This window comes from Macrotis lagotis, chromosome 1, assembly GCF_037893015.1.
Source record: "Macrotis lagotis isolate mMagLag1 chromosome 1, bilby.v1.9.chrom.fasta, whole genome shotgun sequence".
NCBI classification, from domain to species: Eukaryota; Metazoa; Chordata; class Mammalia; order Peramelemorphia; family Peramelidae; genus Macrotis; species Macrotis lagotis.
Window position 1 is genome coordinate 120,078,566 of NC_133658.1, and position 19,670 is coordinate 120,098,235.

The 19,670-nt window shown below is 34.5% G+C and overlaps 1 protein-coding gene and 1 long non-coding RNA gene across 14 annotated transcripts in view; both read left to right on the plus strand.

The window, feature by feature from the left end:
* EHBP1 (EH domain binding protein 1) overlaps positions 1-19,670 on the plus strand; it is a 369,287-nt gene that overhangs the window by 268,803 nt on the left and 80,814 nt on the right. For 4 of the 13 annotated variants that reach the window (XM_074206989.1, XM_074206999.1, XM_074207012.1 and 1 more), the window contains 3 exons: positions 11,113-11,260; positions 18,699-18,752; positions 19,301-19,408. In XM_074206989.1, the coding sequence (XP_074063090.1) occupies positions 11,113-11,260; positions 18,699-18,752; positions 19,301-19,408 (310 nt within the window). The remainder of the gene's footprint in view (positions 1-11,112; positions 11,261-18,698; positions 18,753-19,300; positions 19,409-19,670) is intronic. The other 9 variants (XM_074207073.1, XM_074207007.1, XM_074207019.1 and 6 more) reach the window with 3 other exon arrangements.
* LOC141502378 (uncharacterized) lies at positions 11,786-16,164 on the plus strand. The gene is made up of 2 exons (XR_012472506.1): positions 11,786-15,574; positions 16,089-16,164. It is a non-coding gene; the product is annotated as an uncharacterized LOC141502378 (long non-coding RNA).

The window sequence follows — 19,670 nt, forward strand, 5'->3', positions numbered from 1 at the left end:
GAATAGGTACATTTTGGTAATCCTTGCCTCTGGACAAGCACAGAATTCTTTTTTTTTTCTTTCTGGCTAATGGCTAATAACAGAGCCTTGCTTCCTGTCTGATGATGAAAGGGTGGCCGTCAAGTTCTTTTTCTTAGCTCCTACTATGTAATCGAGGTATTTCATGAGCAATTTGGAGAAAAGAATCATTTGAACAGTTAGCAGTGTTAAGTAGAGTCATAGTCTCTTTGTTTTGAGATGGGTTAAAATTTATTAGGGTTCTTTATTCTTCATATATGAAACTTAACAAAACTAGATACAGACATTATTTGAAATTATATAAAAGATGAGAAGTATTTTTGCTAAACTAATTTCATGAACAAATGTGTGTGTGTGTGTGTAGACAGTTCTCAAAGAGACAATGCCTCTGTTTTATATTTTATTAAATCAAGTCTGCTGCAAACATTAAATACCATTGAAAAGGACACCCTTGGGTAGGTAGTGTTCTCTGTAGCTACAATGACAGTTTCTCATGTTCTAATTCACCTTCACAAATCCATAGCATCGTTCTGGACTAAAGTGATGTCAGTCACTGACATTTTCGGCAAGTACAAAAAGGACCCCCTATGGCAGCCATTTTTAGTTGTTTCTTCAGATCCAAAGACTGCTGAAAGAACAATTGGATAAAGTTGAGGATTGGAGAAGCTTGATTTTCTTGTTCCTGTGAAATGAAACTCTAGTTCTTTTTCTTCCTCTTCTCCTTAAAAGCAGAAGTCTGTTAGGGGGTTGTAGCTGTGTCAAAGCCGCTGGGATGCCACTGCTGATCACTTTAATTACTACGACTAAGGAGGATAAAATTAAAAGTAGCACCATTGAAGCAGTGGAAGAAAGCTTGCCGAGATGTCGGTGAACTGTGAAATATAAAAATTGCATACCAATACATTTTTATGGGAGGGGAAACAAGGAATTACATTACTCATTCTTGAGGAGTTTGTCCCTATAATGGTGAAGTTTTGCTTGTACATCTATAGCAGAATTTTGAACATTTTAAAAGAACGAGCAAAAACTTTAAATTTTTATGCTTTCCCAACTGTGTTATGTACTTATAGGAGAAACTAATATTTTTCATCATAGGATTCATGTGCAGTGTCTCTTGTCTTGAAGTAGGTCTGGTATTATGCCATAGAAGGGCTTTACTCCTTGCTAAGGATATTGATCATGGGAAAAACAAAGTTTAAATATGGTCATTTATCCAGCAGTTTTCCAGATACTCTAATTTAAGGTCCTAGACCTGAGTTTTTCAACCACTCATAATATCAACATAAACAACTTAGTTTTTTTGCCACTTAACTTCCTTTGTTGTTGTGGTGACAATAGCCCAAAGAAGAATTCAACAGAATAACTAAATAGCCAATTACAGGAGCCCTCTGTTTATAGATATAAAAATTAATAATCTGTTTTTTTTAAAAATATTAATGCTTCCCCAGAAAAGTTATTTGACTACTAGTGATTACATTTCTTCTAGTAGCAAAATTAAATTGGGGGTGGGGGTGGGAGGGGCAGCCTTACTAGATATCTAGCTGTTTATGTCTGTAGTTTTAACTCATACTGAATATTAACAAATAGAAGAGACACATTTTATGACGGGAATGCTCTTAATAATATGAAGAATCACAATACTTATTAGCAATAATTATTGAAAGTAATAGGTGTTTATTGTAGACTAATAAAGCTAATTAAGTATTAAAATTAGCATTTTAAAACAATAGGTCTCCTCAATCTCAAAACAAAAAAGAAATTTGGTCTAGTCTCCTGGACTAAATAAGAAAATGAGTTAATATTTCTGATCTATAACTCTAAAGTTATTATGTCATTTTCATTTGTAATGATGTTTTTTTCCCCTAGCTAGCTTCTAAAACTTGCCTTTATGTACACACATGCACACCAGCTTTTTCCTGTTTAGCCACTAGTGAATAAATGATATGCAAATCTGAGTTACTGCCTTTTTATAAGAGAATAATATTGAGCTTATGCTTATTTTTTGTAGTCAAAATGGATGAGATATGTAGTTAATTTTAGTGTTCTTAGAAATGAAGTATCATCAGATACATACGTACATTACATATATCTTTACTGATCATATAGGAACTGCACAAAGTAAAATTAGCACAGTTCCTCTGGTCTCTTTTTCATCTCAAGTACTCATTCATGGACATTTTAATATTTGAAGGATATCAATTATTATCTTGGTCATTAAATTTAACACAATCCACTTTTAAAATATTTTACCTTACCCCAGATTCCTTGAGACATCTATGTAGGAAATATTCAAATGAAGTCATTTTAGTTGTGATAAACTGGAAATTAAGAAAATTGTCAGATACAATTCATTAAAATGTATATTTAATTAGTATAATAATAGTAAGCATTTCCAAATTATACTTTTAACAATTTTTTTTTCTAGGTTGCTCAGTCTTGAGAGAAGGAAAGGAGTGAGAAAACAAACACTGCAGATATGCTATCCCACTGGAGAGCTCTTGGCCCAAGCAAAATTGTCTCTGTAGTGTTAGGACATTAGGAGAAAAGTAAACCAAGGCAATCTGATAGGGAACTAGAATTCTGTCAGTCAGGCTCAAGATTCTGAGCTGTGTCCACGGACTTTGTTTACTGTAGGGTTTTATGAGTTGTAACCTGCCCATGCAGGCTGTTAATGAGGCTAAATCTTGCTGCTAGAGAATTGAATTACAGCACACCTCTGGGCTAATGGTTATAAACAGAAAGTCCCATTAGGGCTGCTTTCTGATTCGTTCATTTGCATTTTTTTCTATTGTATGAAGAACAATGATGAGTAAATACGTACAAACAAACAATTTACATGGAAATGGATAAAATGTAGCTAATTAGGATTTAGTGTTGGTTTTATTAATGATTGCCCAAGCTAAGTAGCACTCTGTAGAAACCTTTGCAGATGGAAAGTGTTCTTTTCCCCTTTTTTCTTGGGGTGGGGGTAGAGGGAAGGCAGCTCTGAGGGGGAGAAGCATGGAATGGTGTTTACATATCTTAGATATCCCTTATAAGAATAGGTTCCCATTTCAGTTTCAAAAAAGATATGCTTATTCATTTCATTCAAATTTTAAACTTAATGGATTACTATATCTTAGTTTAACTAACTAAACTCTAGCTCTACATATATCTTTTATACTTGTATAATGAAATTAACTTAAAACTTGGTGCCTGGTGTAAACTATTAGTTTCCATTAATGTTTTCAGCTTAATAAATTTGTAATATATAAATTTAGTAATTTCTTCACTTTATCATGTAATTTGATGCTATTGTTTAAATAAAACCTGAATTTCTATTTCTCCAATTTTTCCCATATTTCCAAACTGCTTAAAAACTGGGTTTTAATCTTTTTTTTTTTTTTTACTTTTTTGTGCCGCATTCTTTTGCAACCCCCATCTCTTCTGCTCTCCTGGCTCCTATAGTAACTGTCTTCTGGTTTCTTTTTTTCCTTCCATTGATAATGATAAAAGGAAGGCAGCATGATAGCAACTAAAGGATCTCATGATGAGTCAGGAGGCCTAAGTTCTAGTCCCCTCGGTGCTACTATGTATTTGTATGATCTTGGGCAAGTCATCTACCTTCTGTAGTCCTAGAGCTACTGCACATAACTATAGACCAATCTCAATCTTTCTGGACCAAAATTTCTTGTAAAATGAGTGAGTTAGATTAAATGACTTTGAAGATTCCTTCCAACACTAAATCGATGATCCTATGATCTCCATTTCTCTATTTATAAAGTTATGAGGTTTGACTTGGATGATCTCTTAATGGTTCCTTCAACCTCTAAGATACATTGTAGAACTTATAAGCCTGCCCTTAGTAAAAAGGAAGGTTGCCCCAGGAGAAAGTATATGTCTTCACAACAGTCAGCTGTGCATGTGGGTTCACGGTTTATCATTGTCCAGTTCCCTATTGTTTTTTCTCCTGCTGATACCCCCAAACACAGAGGGACAAAAAAAGGATTTAATTGAAGGAACATACACAAAGTAATTAATAAAGATACAAATGCCTCTTTTAATCAGGTGCATTCTGGTCCATGGTTGTCCTGTTTGGCTGCTCTAGGAATACCTTCTTATTTCTCCCATTTTTCCATACAATCTACATAAACAATGGAGGCTTTTCAACCTCAACTCCGTTTTGGTCTGGCAATTCTGGTCCGAGGAGGGTGAAGCTACAGTTCCGTTTCCCCTCAGGATTCTAAGTGTACCCCTAAGGGGTAGCTTGCCTTTCTGATGCTCAGCTTGAACCCTCATTCTAGTAGGTTTTCCCCTGATGTAAATTCACTAAATATATGTACTCCTTGACTTTGGTTCATTGATAGTGCCCCAATATCATAAATTAACTTTAACAAAATGCATTTAATCAAAGCAAAAACAAACACCCCCCCCAAAAAAAAAGAAAACTTGAACTAGGGCATGCCCTCCTTCTATCACCTCTGGGGGGTGAGGAGGAGAGGAAGGAATGGGTTCAAACTTAAAGCAGCTAGTACAAAGCATTCCCCCCACCAGTTCACTGCCAGATGCAGCACAGCCACTGAAGGAGTCAATCTCTGGCTTCCGGGCATAGTGCAGCCCTTGGCTCAAGAGGTGGTCCATTGCTGGCGGGTCAAGCACGTAGCTCCTCCAGGCTGTCTTTCCTTCCACCAGGCAAGCCTTTGTCTCCAAAAGGGCCACCTCCTGTTTTTGTCTTCTTTCCTTTGGTACAATGCCTTGTGAGACTTCAAAGGGTCAAAGAAACAGAAGTAGTACTTTAAAAAAAAATCTCAGTGTCTGGGATAGGGAAAATGGGGTGGAAGGAATGGAAAGAAGTATGGGGGAGCTTTTTTATGTTCTCCTCAAATTGCAACTAAAACCAGCCCTGACTAGTTAGGCCAAAGTGAATGTGCTAATCCTAAAGTAAGCACAAATTAGTCTGGGGGTTGGGGAGGAGAGAAAGTCCTGTCAATTTTACCCTTTTAACATCTCTCCAATACCCCTACTCTCCTTTGACACTGCCATCAGCCTGGTGCAGACCCTCATCTCCTCACTCCTAGACTGCAGCAATGCCCTGCTGGTTGGTTTTCTTCCTCAAGTCTCTCCCCAATGTAGTGTATCCTTCACTCACCTGTTCAAGGGATCTTAATAAAGGGCAAGTCTGTCCAACTCACCCTTTTATTCAATAAACTCCAGTTGTTCCCTCTCTTCTCCAGGATCAAATGTAAAATCTTTTATTTGGGGTTCAGATCCCTTCATAATCTCCCTCCCCTCCCTTTCCAGTCTTCTTACTCTTTAATCCCCTTTATATACTCTGGGATCCAGTGCCACTAGCCTTCTTGCTGTTTCCCACACAAGACACTCCCATCTCCTGGATTTTTTTTTACTGGCTGTCTCCCATGTCTGGAATTCTTTTCTTCCTCATTTCTCCCTCCTGGCTTTCCTGACTTCCTTTAAGTCCCTACTCCTTTTAATGCTTGTGCATTCTATTGATTATCTCCCATTTATCCTGCATATATCTTGATTGTATATAATTGTTTGCACGTTGTCTTCCCTATTAGATTGTAAACTCCTTGAAAAGCAGGATGACTCTTATTCTCCCTTTCTTTGTTTCCTCAGCAGTACCCAGCACAATGCATGGCAAATGAATGCTAGGTGCTTAATAAAATGTTTGCTGACTGACAGACAGAGTTCCTTTACCAAGAATGTGATAGGGTAAATGCTTTGTTGCAACCACTTTAAATTTGAGCCCACTCACCCCATTGACTGAAGTGATAAAGGGAAAAGTAAGCCCAAATATTTTGGAGGTGGGATATGGGAAGAGCCATTTCTTTGCTTTGATTCTTGCTATATCTTTTAAGTAAATATCCCTTTGTAAAAGTTAATTGATTAAATGGTATTAAGACATTATTCACTGGGTCAGTCAGTGATAGAGGAAGATATTAAATAAAGCTGGTGGATTGTTATTAAGGAGAGTTCACCAGAATGGGGGTTCAGACATAAGCATTAGAAAGATATCCTGACCCTTCTTATGATATAACATGCTGGCAGCAGTGACAATCACTTTAACCAAGGTGGGGAAAGAGGCTGCCCCAAATTCTGTTCTTGTACTGAAAACTGCCCTGGTGCTACCACAGGAAGGTAGTTGACCATTGTGAAAATCCCCAGAAATGTAGGGCACCTTGGCAAAAAAAATGTTGGCATTGGATTGGTTCGGGGGGAGGGGTTTGACCAATTTGTGATGACATTATAAAAGTACAATTCCTAGGAAATGAAAAGAAAACTGGATTTAAGAGTTTGCTATCCCTTTAAGTTCATTATCTATTGAATGAGTTAAAGGAAAAATAGTTGAAGAACAGCCCACTATCAAAAGTATAGATATTTTCAAACCATTGAAAATACCTCTTCCTGTTAAATTGTACTCCTTCCATCCTTGCTGAAGATGTAAGCAAGACTCCCTGGTAGTCTCCAAACTCTGAAGCAGAGCCCTAGGGAAGAGAAGCTGGGCAACTACACCACTTCAGGCTGGCCAATAGTCTAGTACAATCACCTAGTTGTGAGGACCTCTATGATATGTACATCTACAGTTCTCATACTTGCTCTAAAAGAGGTGAAATATATACAATTGTTCTTTGATTTTAGTTTATTACTACCACCCTTACCTGATATACCTGTGTATTTTGAATTTTTGTGACTTGTACCTATAATTACCTTGTTCATTCCCAAAATGAACAGTAACAAATATAATAAATAAATATAATAAAAATAATAATAAAATACATCTAAAGGAGTGAGTTGTGTTCAACAAATATCTAATTTCATCTAAGTGGGTTCTAGGGAAAGAGTTTTTGTTACACATTACTTTGGTGCAGTTACCATACATAAAACAGATTGGCATATATATATATATATACATATATATATATATGATATAATAAAACTCATATAAGAATATGTGAGTTTTAAAAAATACTCCTCAGCCCTCAGATTGAACCTCAAGGGAGGAAGAAGCAATACCTTCACACAACTTGTCATTATGAGTGATAATTGAGCTAAGAGCCCTCTTCATTGTTTATATTGGATATAAGTGAAAGTTATGTACTTGATTGTCTCTCCTTCCCCCACCTCATCCCCACCTTGCTGCAGAACAATGGGTCCAGTTCAAAAAACCCAGCAGTTCTTTACTCTTCTTTTCTTTTATTTGCTGATAACTTACACTCTTACCAGTAGCACTATGGCTATTCACTCCCACTAGTTATCATTGTTGTTTTTCCAACACTTCCACTGGTTGTCACTGTTGTTTTCCCAGTACTTCTGATAATATCATTCAAACCCATCCCTCTTCTGAAGCTCCCTTATTCTTGTTAAAGGCACTGTCATTCGTCTAGTCACCCAAGTTCACAATCTTTGACTCATCACTCTCCCTCATACCACATATCCAATCATTTGGGAAATCTTATCAAAATTTTTTTAACTATTCCCTTCTATGTTAGACATTCAGCCACCATCATCTTTCAGGTCTTTAGCACCTCTTACTATTGAAATATCCCCTAATCATTCCTCTGCCTCATGTCTTATCCCCTCTGTAAACCATATACCCCATAGTTGCTCAAATGATATTCCTAAAGCACATGTCACTCCTCTACTTAGTAAATTCCAGTGGCTTCAACCTACTTCAAGAATTAAATCCAAATTTCTATGATGGACATTTAAAACTTTTCACAACCTTCTTTTCCAGCTATGCAACAAATTGACACTTGACACATGTGATCAAGCCAAATTAGCCATCTTGCTATTTCTCATATACAGCATTTAATCTCTACTTTCAGCCTCTGTACTAGATATTCCCCATGCCTGGAACATACTCCTCACTAGATCCACCTCTTAGAATCCTTCATTTCCTTCAGTTCAGATACCACCTTTTCAGATGAGGAGGATCCTTGAGCCCTGCAATTGCCATTGACTCCCTCCAGTTTTACGTTGAGCATATTCTCGCTGTATATGTATACACATATGGATGTGTTTATGTGTTCATTCTGACCTCTGGCTAAATAAACTCTTTGTTGGTAGAGACCATTTCATTTTTGTGTCTAACATATAACACGGTGTCTAAAACATAGTAGGCACTTAACAAAAAAATAAAAATGCTTGCTGGTTTATTTATTGTTTCCCTTATCACTGACCATCACTCTTCAACCCCTAACCCTATTCCTTTTGTCTCTAATGTACTTACTGAAACTTTTTTTTCCCCTTAAAAGTCTCCAATGATCTTTACCAACCAAATCTATTAGTTGATAGAATGTTGGACTTTGAGTTCAGAACATTGGAGCGTGAATCTCACCTCCAGTGAGACCATGGGCAGGGTTTCTTTATCTGTAAAATGAGTACAACACTGCCTCTAGGCCCCATGCTCACAAAGATAGTATGAATATGGAAAGTAATTTAGCAACCTAATGTATCAATGAGTATTGGTTCTTGCTTTGGTAGCACAGGATCACTCCCATAGCCAAACCCTCCCAGTTACTGGTTGAAGGCTTAAATGTTGCTCCGCTGGGAGTTCTTGGGGCAACCCTTGATGATTAAGGGTCTTAGAGTTTGTTCTGGAGAGTGTAGGAGTTTGCAAATCATGAGACTTCACCAGCTTGTTTTTCATTTATTATAAGCCAGTAGCTTCTGTTAGCTTTTAGAAAAAGGTATTTACTAAAGCAGTATAGCAAGAATATTTGGTACACAACACATAGCAAAGACTATTGCAATCATCTTCTAATTGGTCTTCCTTACCTCTAGTTTCCTCCCTAGAATCCATCTTACATACAACTATCAGATTAATATTTTTTAAATAGGGCACTAATCTTGTGACTTTTATGCTCAAAAATCTTCATCATTTCTCTGTTACCAACTGAATAAAGTCCAAATGCTTTAACCCAGAATTCATATTTGCCAAAATCTAGTCCCAGATATTTGTAGCCTTGTCTTCCATTGCCCTTCTGTATATTTCTCTAAACATTGATTAGTTCACATTCCCCAAATACACACCAAAATTTACTGCATCTATGTTTTTGTACCTGCTGTTCCATACCTAGATTCTTTATTCTCTCACCATTTCTTTTTCTGTTGAAATACTATGCATCTTTCAAGGCCAAGTTATACTAATTTTTGAAGACTTCCTTGATCCAACACCTCTCAGACTGGCCAATATGACCAGAAAAAACAATGATCAATGTTGGAAGGAATGTGGGAAATCTGAGACACTAAAACATTGTTGGTGGAGCTATGAACTCATCCAATCTTTCTGGAGAGCAATTTGGAATTATTGCCCAAAGGGAAATAAAAATGTACATAGCCTTGATCCTGCAATACCACTACTGGGGCTATATCCTGAAGAGATCATGAAGAAGGGGAAAAATCACTTGTACAAAAATATTCATAGCAGCTCTGTTTGTGGTGGCAAAGAATTGGAAATTGAGTGAATGTCCATCAATTGGGGAATGGCTGAACAAATTGTGCTATATGTATCTTTATGGAACACTATTTTTCTGTTAGAAACCAGGAGAGATGGGAATTCAGAGAAGCCTGAGGGGATTTGCATAAACTGAAGTTGAGTGAGATGAACAGAACCAAAAGAAAGCGGTAAACCACAACAGCAACATGGGGTGGATGATCAACCTTAATGGACTTGCTTGTTCCATAAGCACAACAGTCAGGGACAATTTGGGGGTATCTGTGATGAAGAATACCATATGTATCCAGAGAAAGAATTGTGGAGTTTGAACAAAGACTAAAGACTATTACCTTTAATTTAAAAAAAACATATTTTCTTATTGTGTAATCTTGCTATCTCTTTTATTTTTTCTTAAGGATATGATTTCTCTTTTAATACATTCAATTTAGATCATTGTATAGCATGGAAACAATGTAAAGACTAACAGACTGACTTCTGTTAGGGGGTGGGGGAGGAAGTGAGATTTTGGAAGCAAGAAAAATTGTAAAATTTAAAAATAAATAATTTTTTTAAAAAAGACTTCCATGATCCATCTAGCTTGAGAGATCACATAAATAATAAATAAGCAAGCAAATAAATACATAAATGAATAAATAGATTCTGTTTATAGCTTTCTTCTAATATTTAGTGGTTCTACTTTAGTTTTCTGGTTTTTGTATTATTGATTTATCTCCCCTCTTGATTGATAAATTTATATTCATATACTCCATTGTCCAGCCAAGGTCTTATTCTCTTTCTTCTTCATTCACGGTGCTCTGTTTCCCAGTTTTGTTACTTTGTGCTGATCCCCTCCCCAATAGAGTCACCCTCTCTTCCTATAAGATAGAGTTCAGACTTGTAATCTGTCTCAGTTTCCTCATCTGTAAACTTTGGATAATAGCACCTACCTCCCAAAGTTATAGTAGGGGATTAAATGGAATCCTAGACCAGTGTTTGACATGTAGTAGTTATTTAATAAATAATTGCTGATTGCTGTTGACTGAATGGGCCCATGCCTTACTCATTCTTGTGCTTCCTACATCCCCAATCTTATAATTAATAAATATTTATTGAGTGAATCAGTATTTATTTTTAAACTAAGAACCTTGATAGATTCTGTCATCTCAACTAACAAAATTTACATTTATTTGGATAAATATGATACTACAACATTGTGACCTCTTATGCTTTTATTAACAATTGACAGATTAAATACTATCCTTGAAGGACAAAAATATTAATTCTATTTCTATATCATGGATCTTTTCTATACCAGTTATTCAATTTATGGAACACTGATTTAAGTGTTACATTTCTTATATATAATTCCTAATCATTTTTAAGTGATATGTCTTACCAGGGAGTCACTTAAAAAATAAAACTAGCTCAAAATGTTTTTAAATGAAGATTTTAATATAGCAATTTTTAATGGTTAAAAAAAATCTGATTCTGGGATGCCTTTAAAAATTGTGTGACACCTAACTGATATGGAGCATCCTATTTATAATGTGGGCCAAGCACCATGCTGTAAACCAGTTACTATCATGATGATCAGATTGAGAATGAAATTGCATTTCTGTCAATTACTGAGTTGGCAACTGTTCAATATATCTTAGCAGCAAGATGAAGAGCGACGTCGGCAGCTGAGAGAGCGAGCTCGTCAGCTAATAGCAGAAGCTCGATCTGGAGTGAAGATGTCAGAACTTCCCAGCTATAGTGAAATAGCTGCAGAAAAGTTGAAAGAAAGGTCAAAGGCATCTGGAGGTGAGTTAAAGAAGCTTGTATCATATTCTAGTAACAACCCAAAAATCAGTGTTGGACCTTTTGGACCATTACTTTTATTTATACCTCAAAATGTTGTGACAGTATATAAGGTTGCAAAGTGGACATTTCTATCAGGAAAAAAGAGACAGTAAATCAGACTAATGATTTTTGAGTTTTCAAAATCCACTTTACTGTTTTAAGTCTCAGTGGAACATACTTTGGTAAGATATTCATAATTTAAAAACTTATGAGCTGTGATATATAACTTCTACCAGAGTGATTGTATAGTATGATTTACCACATTGATTGTTTAGTATGATTATTTTACTTATAAACCAAATAAAACTTCAAATATACAGAAGTACATATGACCTTTTGCTAGTAAACTTTGAAATTAAATTGGGGTTGTTTTTTTACTTGTATATATTTACAAAGGTTTACAAAGTCATTGTTTGTCATCTAAATATTTGCATTATAACCTACTATATGGGAGCAGTGGTCATTGGACCAAGTTCTTTGATATACATACATATATATATATATATATATATATATATATATATATATCACTTGATCACTTGTATATAGTTTGTATTATAATATTTCAATCCTAAATGCAAAATATGACTAAAAGTTATATTCTTTCCAATAATATTTACTAAAACAATATGGAGTATAATTCAACATCTGAACATTAGTCTCATTTATCTCCTTATTCTTTGGATACCATGTTCACCTCTACAAAAATTATCTTAAGCTTATTGTTGGAAGGGCTATTTTTCATCTAGCTCCATAGTAATTATTAAATCCAAAGTATATTATTTTAAATACTAATTACTAAAGAGAACTATCTGATACTGTTAAGTTCTTTGATTTGGAATTTCTTGTCTTTTTGATCCAAGAGAGAGAGAGAATGTTTGGAAGAGTTGTATTTTTCTATCAATACATCCCTTATTCATCCAGTTGAATGATGCCAAAATACTTCTTGTTTTAAACTAATCTCAGAATGCTGAGATCACCATGAAGAGTAGGCAAGTATGGGCTAGAATGAGTAGTTAGGGGTTGAAACCTGGGTAAGATGTTCCTAAGTTAAAGGAACTGTTTCTTCAAAGTGAGCTCCAGCTGTAGGGCACAAAAGAATACTTCTTTGAAAAGAGTTCACATTATTTGCTTCTGTTACTTCTACTCCTGGTTGATTCCATATATTAAATGCTTCTGTTGCTGAGAAATTTCAACTCAATGCCTATAGTGCCCAGACCCTCCTTTCATTAAATTTGAAAGCTCCTTTTGAAAATAATCTTGTATCTGTCAACTTATTCCCTTTTTATATCTTGGTGAGTTACTACCTTCATCTTACTTCTTCATAAAGATTACAAACCTAGTTTCTTTGACTCTCCTGAATAAGTAAGATCTTTGAACTCTTTTATCATTCCAGGTTTCTTACTGCTGTACCTTCACTATTTCTCCATCATTTTATAGCAAGGTTATCAGGACTGCTTCAGCTTCATAAGTATGCTTTTATTTCTCCAAAGCCAAGAAGTTTTCCTTTCATTATATTTAATAAGGAATTTCATTTGAAACACTAATAATTAATTTTATATGTAAAATATATATATTCTGATATTATATTTTAGGTTTATTTACTAATATCATTTAGTGGGCTTAATTTTCACTTTTTAGAAAAACTCTCCTATACTTCTTACATATTCCCTCCTTGAGCTTCCAACGTAGCCTTCCTTCAAAATTCCAAAAAGCATTATAGCATAGTAGCAGTGGTAAGACTGCAGTGACAATCAGTACCCCAATTTTTTTATGTTGTGATTAGATAAATATGCTACTTTAACAACAACAAATACTATATGCTTATATATTTATATTTAGCAATAAAAATGAATATTGTATATATAATGGAATAATTAGTTGACTTTACAGGCAGGCCAGCTCCTCTAATTCCATCTTGACACTCAAAAGTCAAACCTGGTTTAGCCCATCATCCAGCTTGGATAAGGATCTGAAGATGGTTTTGTCCAAGACCTAATGAAAATATCTGTGCCTTCCCTAGGCCAAGGAAGGCAAATACCTTGAGTCAATCCCTAGTGAATAATAGTTCCTCTAAAAGTACAAAGGAACAAGCATCAACTGGTGGACCATTGAAGTAGGAGGTTTTTCAGAAGCCTTTTTGATGATCCTAGATCATTTAACCTAAGGAGGTTCAAATTCCCAGAACAGACTTCTCCAGCAGATGTTGAACATTGGGACAGAGCAGATGTTATCCCATACCCAAGCTTGACTGTGAATGGAATAAAACCATTTTCTGTCATTAACTGAGCCCTCTCTTTTCCTTTTTTGGAGGGGCAATTCAGCTAGGAAGCACCATACTAAGAGAACCTTAGGAAAAGAGAGAAGGCAGGAGAACCACAAAAAGCATCCTTTTTCCTCTCTTAGTTACACTGCCTGAAAGTCCACCAAGCTAAGATTGATTTAGGTTCTTTCAAACTGGAAATGCCCAAGTTGGACATATTATGACATACATTCATTTAATTAAATTGTCTTGCCTGCTTAATCTACCTGTGATCAGGACACCTAAGATAATGGGAATTGTCAAATATGAAACTTAGGACAGTGGTTCTTAACTTTTTTGTATCCCTTCTCAAAATATTTTTAAATGCATAATATAAGATCTAGCATTACAAAAGAAACCAATTATATTAAAAATACAGTTACAAAAAAAATTTGAACAATTTCATGATTAAGGACCAGGGGGGATTGACTTCCTCAGGATTAGGTGAGGGATTCAACCTTGTGAAAAGCAAAACTACCCCCCCAAAAAATGCTGAATAGTACAGTTAGAAATGTCTTTTCTCCCTTATCTTTTTCCAGCAATGAACATGTACTGCTTCTATAGTGATATAACAAAATAATGGTAGTTTATCAGAAGCACAAACCAGAAGTACATTTAGATACTTATACAAAACTTCACAAAGAAAATTCTTACTTGCTGTGAGAAACTGAACTAGAAAACTTTCATGATTGCTTCCTTCAACTGATTATATATCATGTGTAGTTATGCATATCGGCAACTTAGAGGGCATATTAGTGGCTATTGGACCAATTCTCCATTAGATATGGTTCTATGAATTTACAGCAACTATTTCTTCCCTTGATAAGGACAAAATTGTAAATTGATCTTCCAGAATTTTAGAACTGAAAATGATCATGGACTCCATTTTGTTTAACTTCATCATTTTATATAGCTAAAGAAACTGAGGCCCAGAATGAATCAACAGTATTTTAGAACTAGAAGAGACCCTCAAGGGCATCTAGTTCAACTCATTCATTTTATACCTGAGGAAAGTAAGGTCCAAAGCGGTGAAGCAATTCTCCCAAAGTCCTGGAGATTGGGAAATAATAGCAGAAGAACATATGAAGTTTGTCTCCACTGTAATGGGCATACTTAATGGAAAAAATGCAAGGAATCTTCTTTATGTTATAGCTTCAAAAGCACTTGTCAAATCTTCCACATTTTGTCAAGAGTTCATTATTTTGTTTTGGACCAGATTAAAAAATAATTTATTTTTAAGGAAATTTTAAGTTAAGATTTAAGCATTCAAGAAAATGCTGTAAATAAAAAAGAATCTTCAATATGTAATTACTAATTACTAGATGTAATTACATCTAGTAATGATCAAAATACTTTAATCCAGATATCAAGTATCCTAATAAGGTGATAAAAATATTATTGATAATAAATTGTTTTGGAGATAACCTGGGAAGTGGAGGTATTATTGGACTTGGAATTAGAAAGTCTAGGTTAGAATCCCACCAAAAATACTTATTAGCTCTGTGACCTTTGAAAAGTTACATAATCTTTCTTATCAGGTTTTGATACAGGATTTCTAAAAAATTACATTTCAATTATTATATGTATGGCTATTAAAATGGAAGTCCTCATATGTTTAATTTGAGTTGAATAAACTTTTTACCTCTTGTTAGTTAAATATCTTATATACAAATTTATGTTTTAAATACAAATAAAATATGAGTAACTTTATAATAATACTTTAATTATAATACTTTAAAATAATCCTTTATAGTTTGAATGTAGTTAATTCTGAAATACTACTTGTTTGTATGAATTTTGTCAAAGAATATTCTGACCCCAACATAAGCTTTAATTATCTTAACATGTTTTAATGATGTATTTTACATAGAAATTGGTATTTTCTTTTTTTTTTCAAGGCAATGGAGTTGTGACTTGCCTAAGGTCATGATGCTAAGTAAGCATTAAGTGTCACACGCTGGATTTTAATTCAGGTCTCCTGACTCCAGGGCTGGTGCTTTATCCACTGTGCCACCTAGCTGCCTCTAAAATTCCATCTTTTATTTTAATCGTGCAGAATAACTAAAATTTGGATTGCGTTTATAAGTAATGATGCCTGTACTCAAAATGGAAAGTTACTGTAGAGTTAAGGGTTTTTCTGAATTATAAAGGAAATTGGGGTCTGGATTTGATATCCGAATGCAATTTAATTTCTAAAAATCAGATGCTTTTGATTACTGTAATGCTTTTACTATGAGAGGCAATGTAGCACAGGAATAGAATTCTTCCCACCATGGTTCTCTGAGTTAAAAGGGCCTGGTTTCAAGTGCCACTTCTGACATACCTTGACTGTGTGACCCTAGGCAATGTCACTTCACCCTCAGGGACCCATTTATGAAGAAGGTGCTGCTGATCCTCATTATAAGAGGAAGGAGCTCCCTCAGCAGAAATCAGAGGTCAGGGGATGGCTAGGTGGCACAGTGGATAAAGCACCAGCCCTGGAGTCAGGAGTACCTGGGTTCAAATCTGGTCTCAGACACTTAATAATTACCTAGCCGTGTGGCCTTGGGCAAGCCACTTAACCCCATTGCCTTAAAAAAACCTAAAAAAAAAAACAAGTTAAATATGAAAAAGTATTTACTTATTAATAATAATAGCTCTCATTTCTATAGTCTTAAAGTTTGCAGAGCTCAAAGTATTATCTGACCTGATCCTCACATCAACTCAGTAAGGTCAGTGCTATTATTATCCCCATTTAACAAATTAAAAAAACTGAGAATTGGCTGGGTTGTTACTTGCCAAGGGTCGCAGAGCTGCAAAATATCTAAAATGGGATTCTTTTTGAATCTAAGTCAGGAGTTTCTAAACTCCCCAGTTGTTTTGCTATCATCTTATTAAGATTCTTGAGTTCTGCATTCAAGTATTTCAGTAGTTTTTAGTATTTAATATTTAGAGTATTTAGTAGTTACAAGACTGACCTCATCTCTATGTTGTTTGATTACCATAAGTATGATCATATTGAGGAGTCCCATTTCATTTATATTTCTATGCTATCTTAATGCCTAAATCTAACATTGTTACATACAACGACATATTAGCTTATTCATTAATAAAGCACATAACTTACATAACCAGCTCTATTGTGCAATGCACCTTCCAGGTTACCTCATGTTTCACCTTGCTCACCTTTCTCATTTTCTTCCCACCATAGTTCAGCCCAGAAGAGGAATTTTCAATATATGATCTAATTTTTTTGGTAGCCTGATACTTTCATTACTATTAATATGCATAAAGGATTGCCACAGGTGTGTAGAAATGCTACAATATTGACTATTTAAAAGAATTCAAAAGTTCATCCTGAAACCGAAGACACTAAATAGAAAAAGAAGAAATCCATTCTTAAGAGAAGCTGAGCTATAGATTTGATCAATTTTTACTCTTCCCCCTCCCAAATAGTAATCCTTTTATCTGGGGTCAGCAATACATACACAAACACACTGAGTTGCCCTCTCAACATACTGTGGAGCAGCGATGTAGATAGGGATCTCATCTAGCCAACCAATAAAATGAATCTGCCATTGACCATCATAGTTGTTTGAACATCTCCCAAGCCTACCACCTGGCGTAAGGGGTTCAGGGTGGTAGATAATGAAGCCTGCAGGCCCCTGCACATCATAAGAACCTGTCTATATGACCATATTTCCAGACTGCACCTTCACCTAGGCATGATCAAGGGAAGGAAAGAAATGAATTGGTGGTAGAAAAATATATTGGATGCTGTAAACTATGTTTTAACTTCCACTGCCATAGAATAAAGACTGAGGAAGAATTTTGCATACATGGTAAGATTCAGTAAATAGTTTGGAAATGCAGGATGATTTCAGAAGTAAATATTGAGAATAAAATGAATATATGGCTTGAGTGATTATTAACCACATTTGATCTGAATCCCGCTTCATTGATATCTAATGATATCTAAAGTTTAAACTTTAGTCTAACTGGAGCAGATTAACTTTTACTTTTTAAAAATCAAAATAAAACTTTTTTTCTGATTTCATTTTCTGTTGTGACTTTTCTTAATAATCATCCTTTCTCTTTTCTCAAACTAACTCTTTAAAAAATAGCATCTCTTAAGTCATAACTCTCTTTTCAAACTCTTTCATCTTTGATGGTCTCTACCTTCCTTGCTGGCTACATTGAAACCAATTCATTCTGAGTTCTGGAAACACTTAGATAATTCTAAAGTCTATGACTTTTCAGGATTTCATTTTAAAACTATGGAATCTGCAGTGGGAGCCTGTCATCAACTCCTTTATATTTATTATTTAATAACACTAAATTGCATTATTTCCAAAGTGATTTATATCAGGATCTTGAACTTATTCTAGTAGTTTTAGTTTTACCTCCTTACACTTGTAACTTTTGCCATTCTTTATCAAATGCCACAAGCAGTTAATATTTTCTTTAAATACCTGCAGTGATATGCACTAAGATATATTTTCTACTCAAAAATCATGTTTACTCTTTCCATGGAATTTCTATGCTTCCCCTTTGCTTTCTTTTTTACTTCTATGGATATTATGTATTGATATGTTGTTCTTTGACCTTTTAAACTCTTTAGAAGAAAAATTCTTTTTTACATTCTGTTGCTAATATAATAAGCATTTACTTAGATATTGGCAAGCAAATTGGGAATAAAAGTTAAAAGAATACCTTGGAGTAAGTCATGATGATTGAGATTCTTTGCAATATTTCCTTTAATAATAAAGAATGGCTACCCTTTACTTGATAGAATACTGAAGCATTGACTTAACTAATCAAAGTTTTCTACATTTTAGTAGCTCCTACAACTGGCAAAGTGCTTAAAATTAAGCAAGGTATCAGATATGCAAAAAAGATTTTTGCCATGTTTTGCCAGTTGTATGCATCCAAATTTTTGTCAGTTGATCAAACTCAAAGCAAATGAAGAAGAAACAAAATAGTTAAACTGCTCATGTTAAAATAAATGAAAATATGATTTATTTCAACATACCACATATTTGAAAGTCAAAAATTATAACCAACTAAGTTTTCCCATAGTAGCAATATGTTACTTTAAATAATAATCATTTTTTCCAGCTCTAGGTCTTGCAAAGTCTCCTGTCTTAGTTGCTTCTGAACTTTCCTATATATGTAAGTGTTTTATCTATTCTGCTCTCAACATAGTCTCTTAATCTATCCGTAATACATGTCCTTTTATGATATTGATCCCAGCATGTCCTTTTATGACATTGTTCCCAATAAGCTGCAAATCAAATCACCTAATAATTCTAATTTTTGTTCAAATAATTCATGTTTGTAATTTTATTAAGATATTTCTTTTCTATTCGTTTATTGTTAAATGCAAGATCTGATTTAATTGTAAAATTAATGTATATGGTTGGCAGTTTTTGTTACCATACAGTTTGCAAATGTTAGTAGTATTAGCATTATAAAGACATTAAAGGGAACTGTCTTCAAATGGTAGTGATTTAGAGATCTACTTCAGATGTGGCAAGTTGTCAAAAACTTTTTATAATATGCACATATTGATTTGATCAATTCATATTTGACATACGAATTCAAAATATTTCAAATCTGAATTTGATAAACTGTTGTTAAAACACTGACTATAAACTGATCTTTTGCATGAATGAGACAAAATAATATTCTCCTAACTTTACTGATACGTCTTCCTGCAGATGAGGATGATAATATTGAAATAGATACTAACGAGGAGACTCCTGAAGGCTTTGTTTTGGGAGGTGGTGATGAACTTACTAACTTAGAAAATGACCTTGATTCTCCTGGTAATTTTAAATATAAATTTTTTTGTGCTTTAGCATGGCATACTTTCTATTTGTGTGGTTTTGCTGCTATTTAATCAATAATAATAGATGCATTTTACATTTTTATTAGAGCTTTTGTAAATTATTACCCAGAGCTCATAGCATGTCAATTTTGTAAGTTTGTTCCTTTCAGTTTTACTTTGGAGTTCATCTTTAAAATCAAAAAATAAGAGTGGAAAAATAAACAGTTGCTTATTTCTTCTCATTATTAAGATTCACTTTC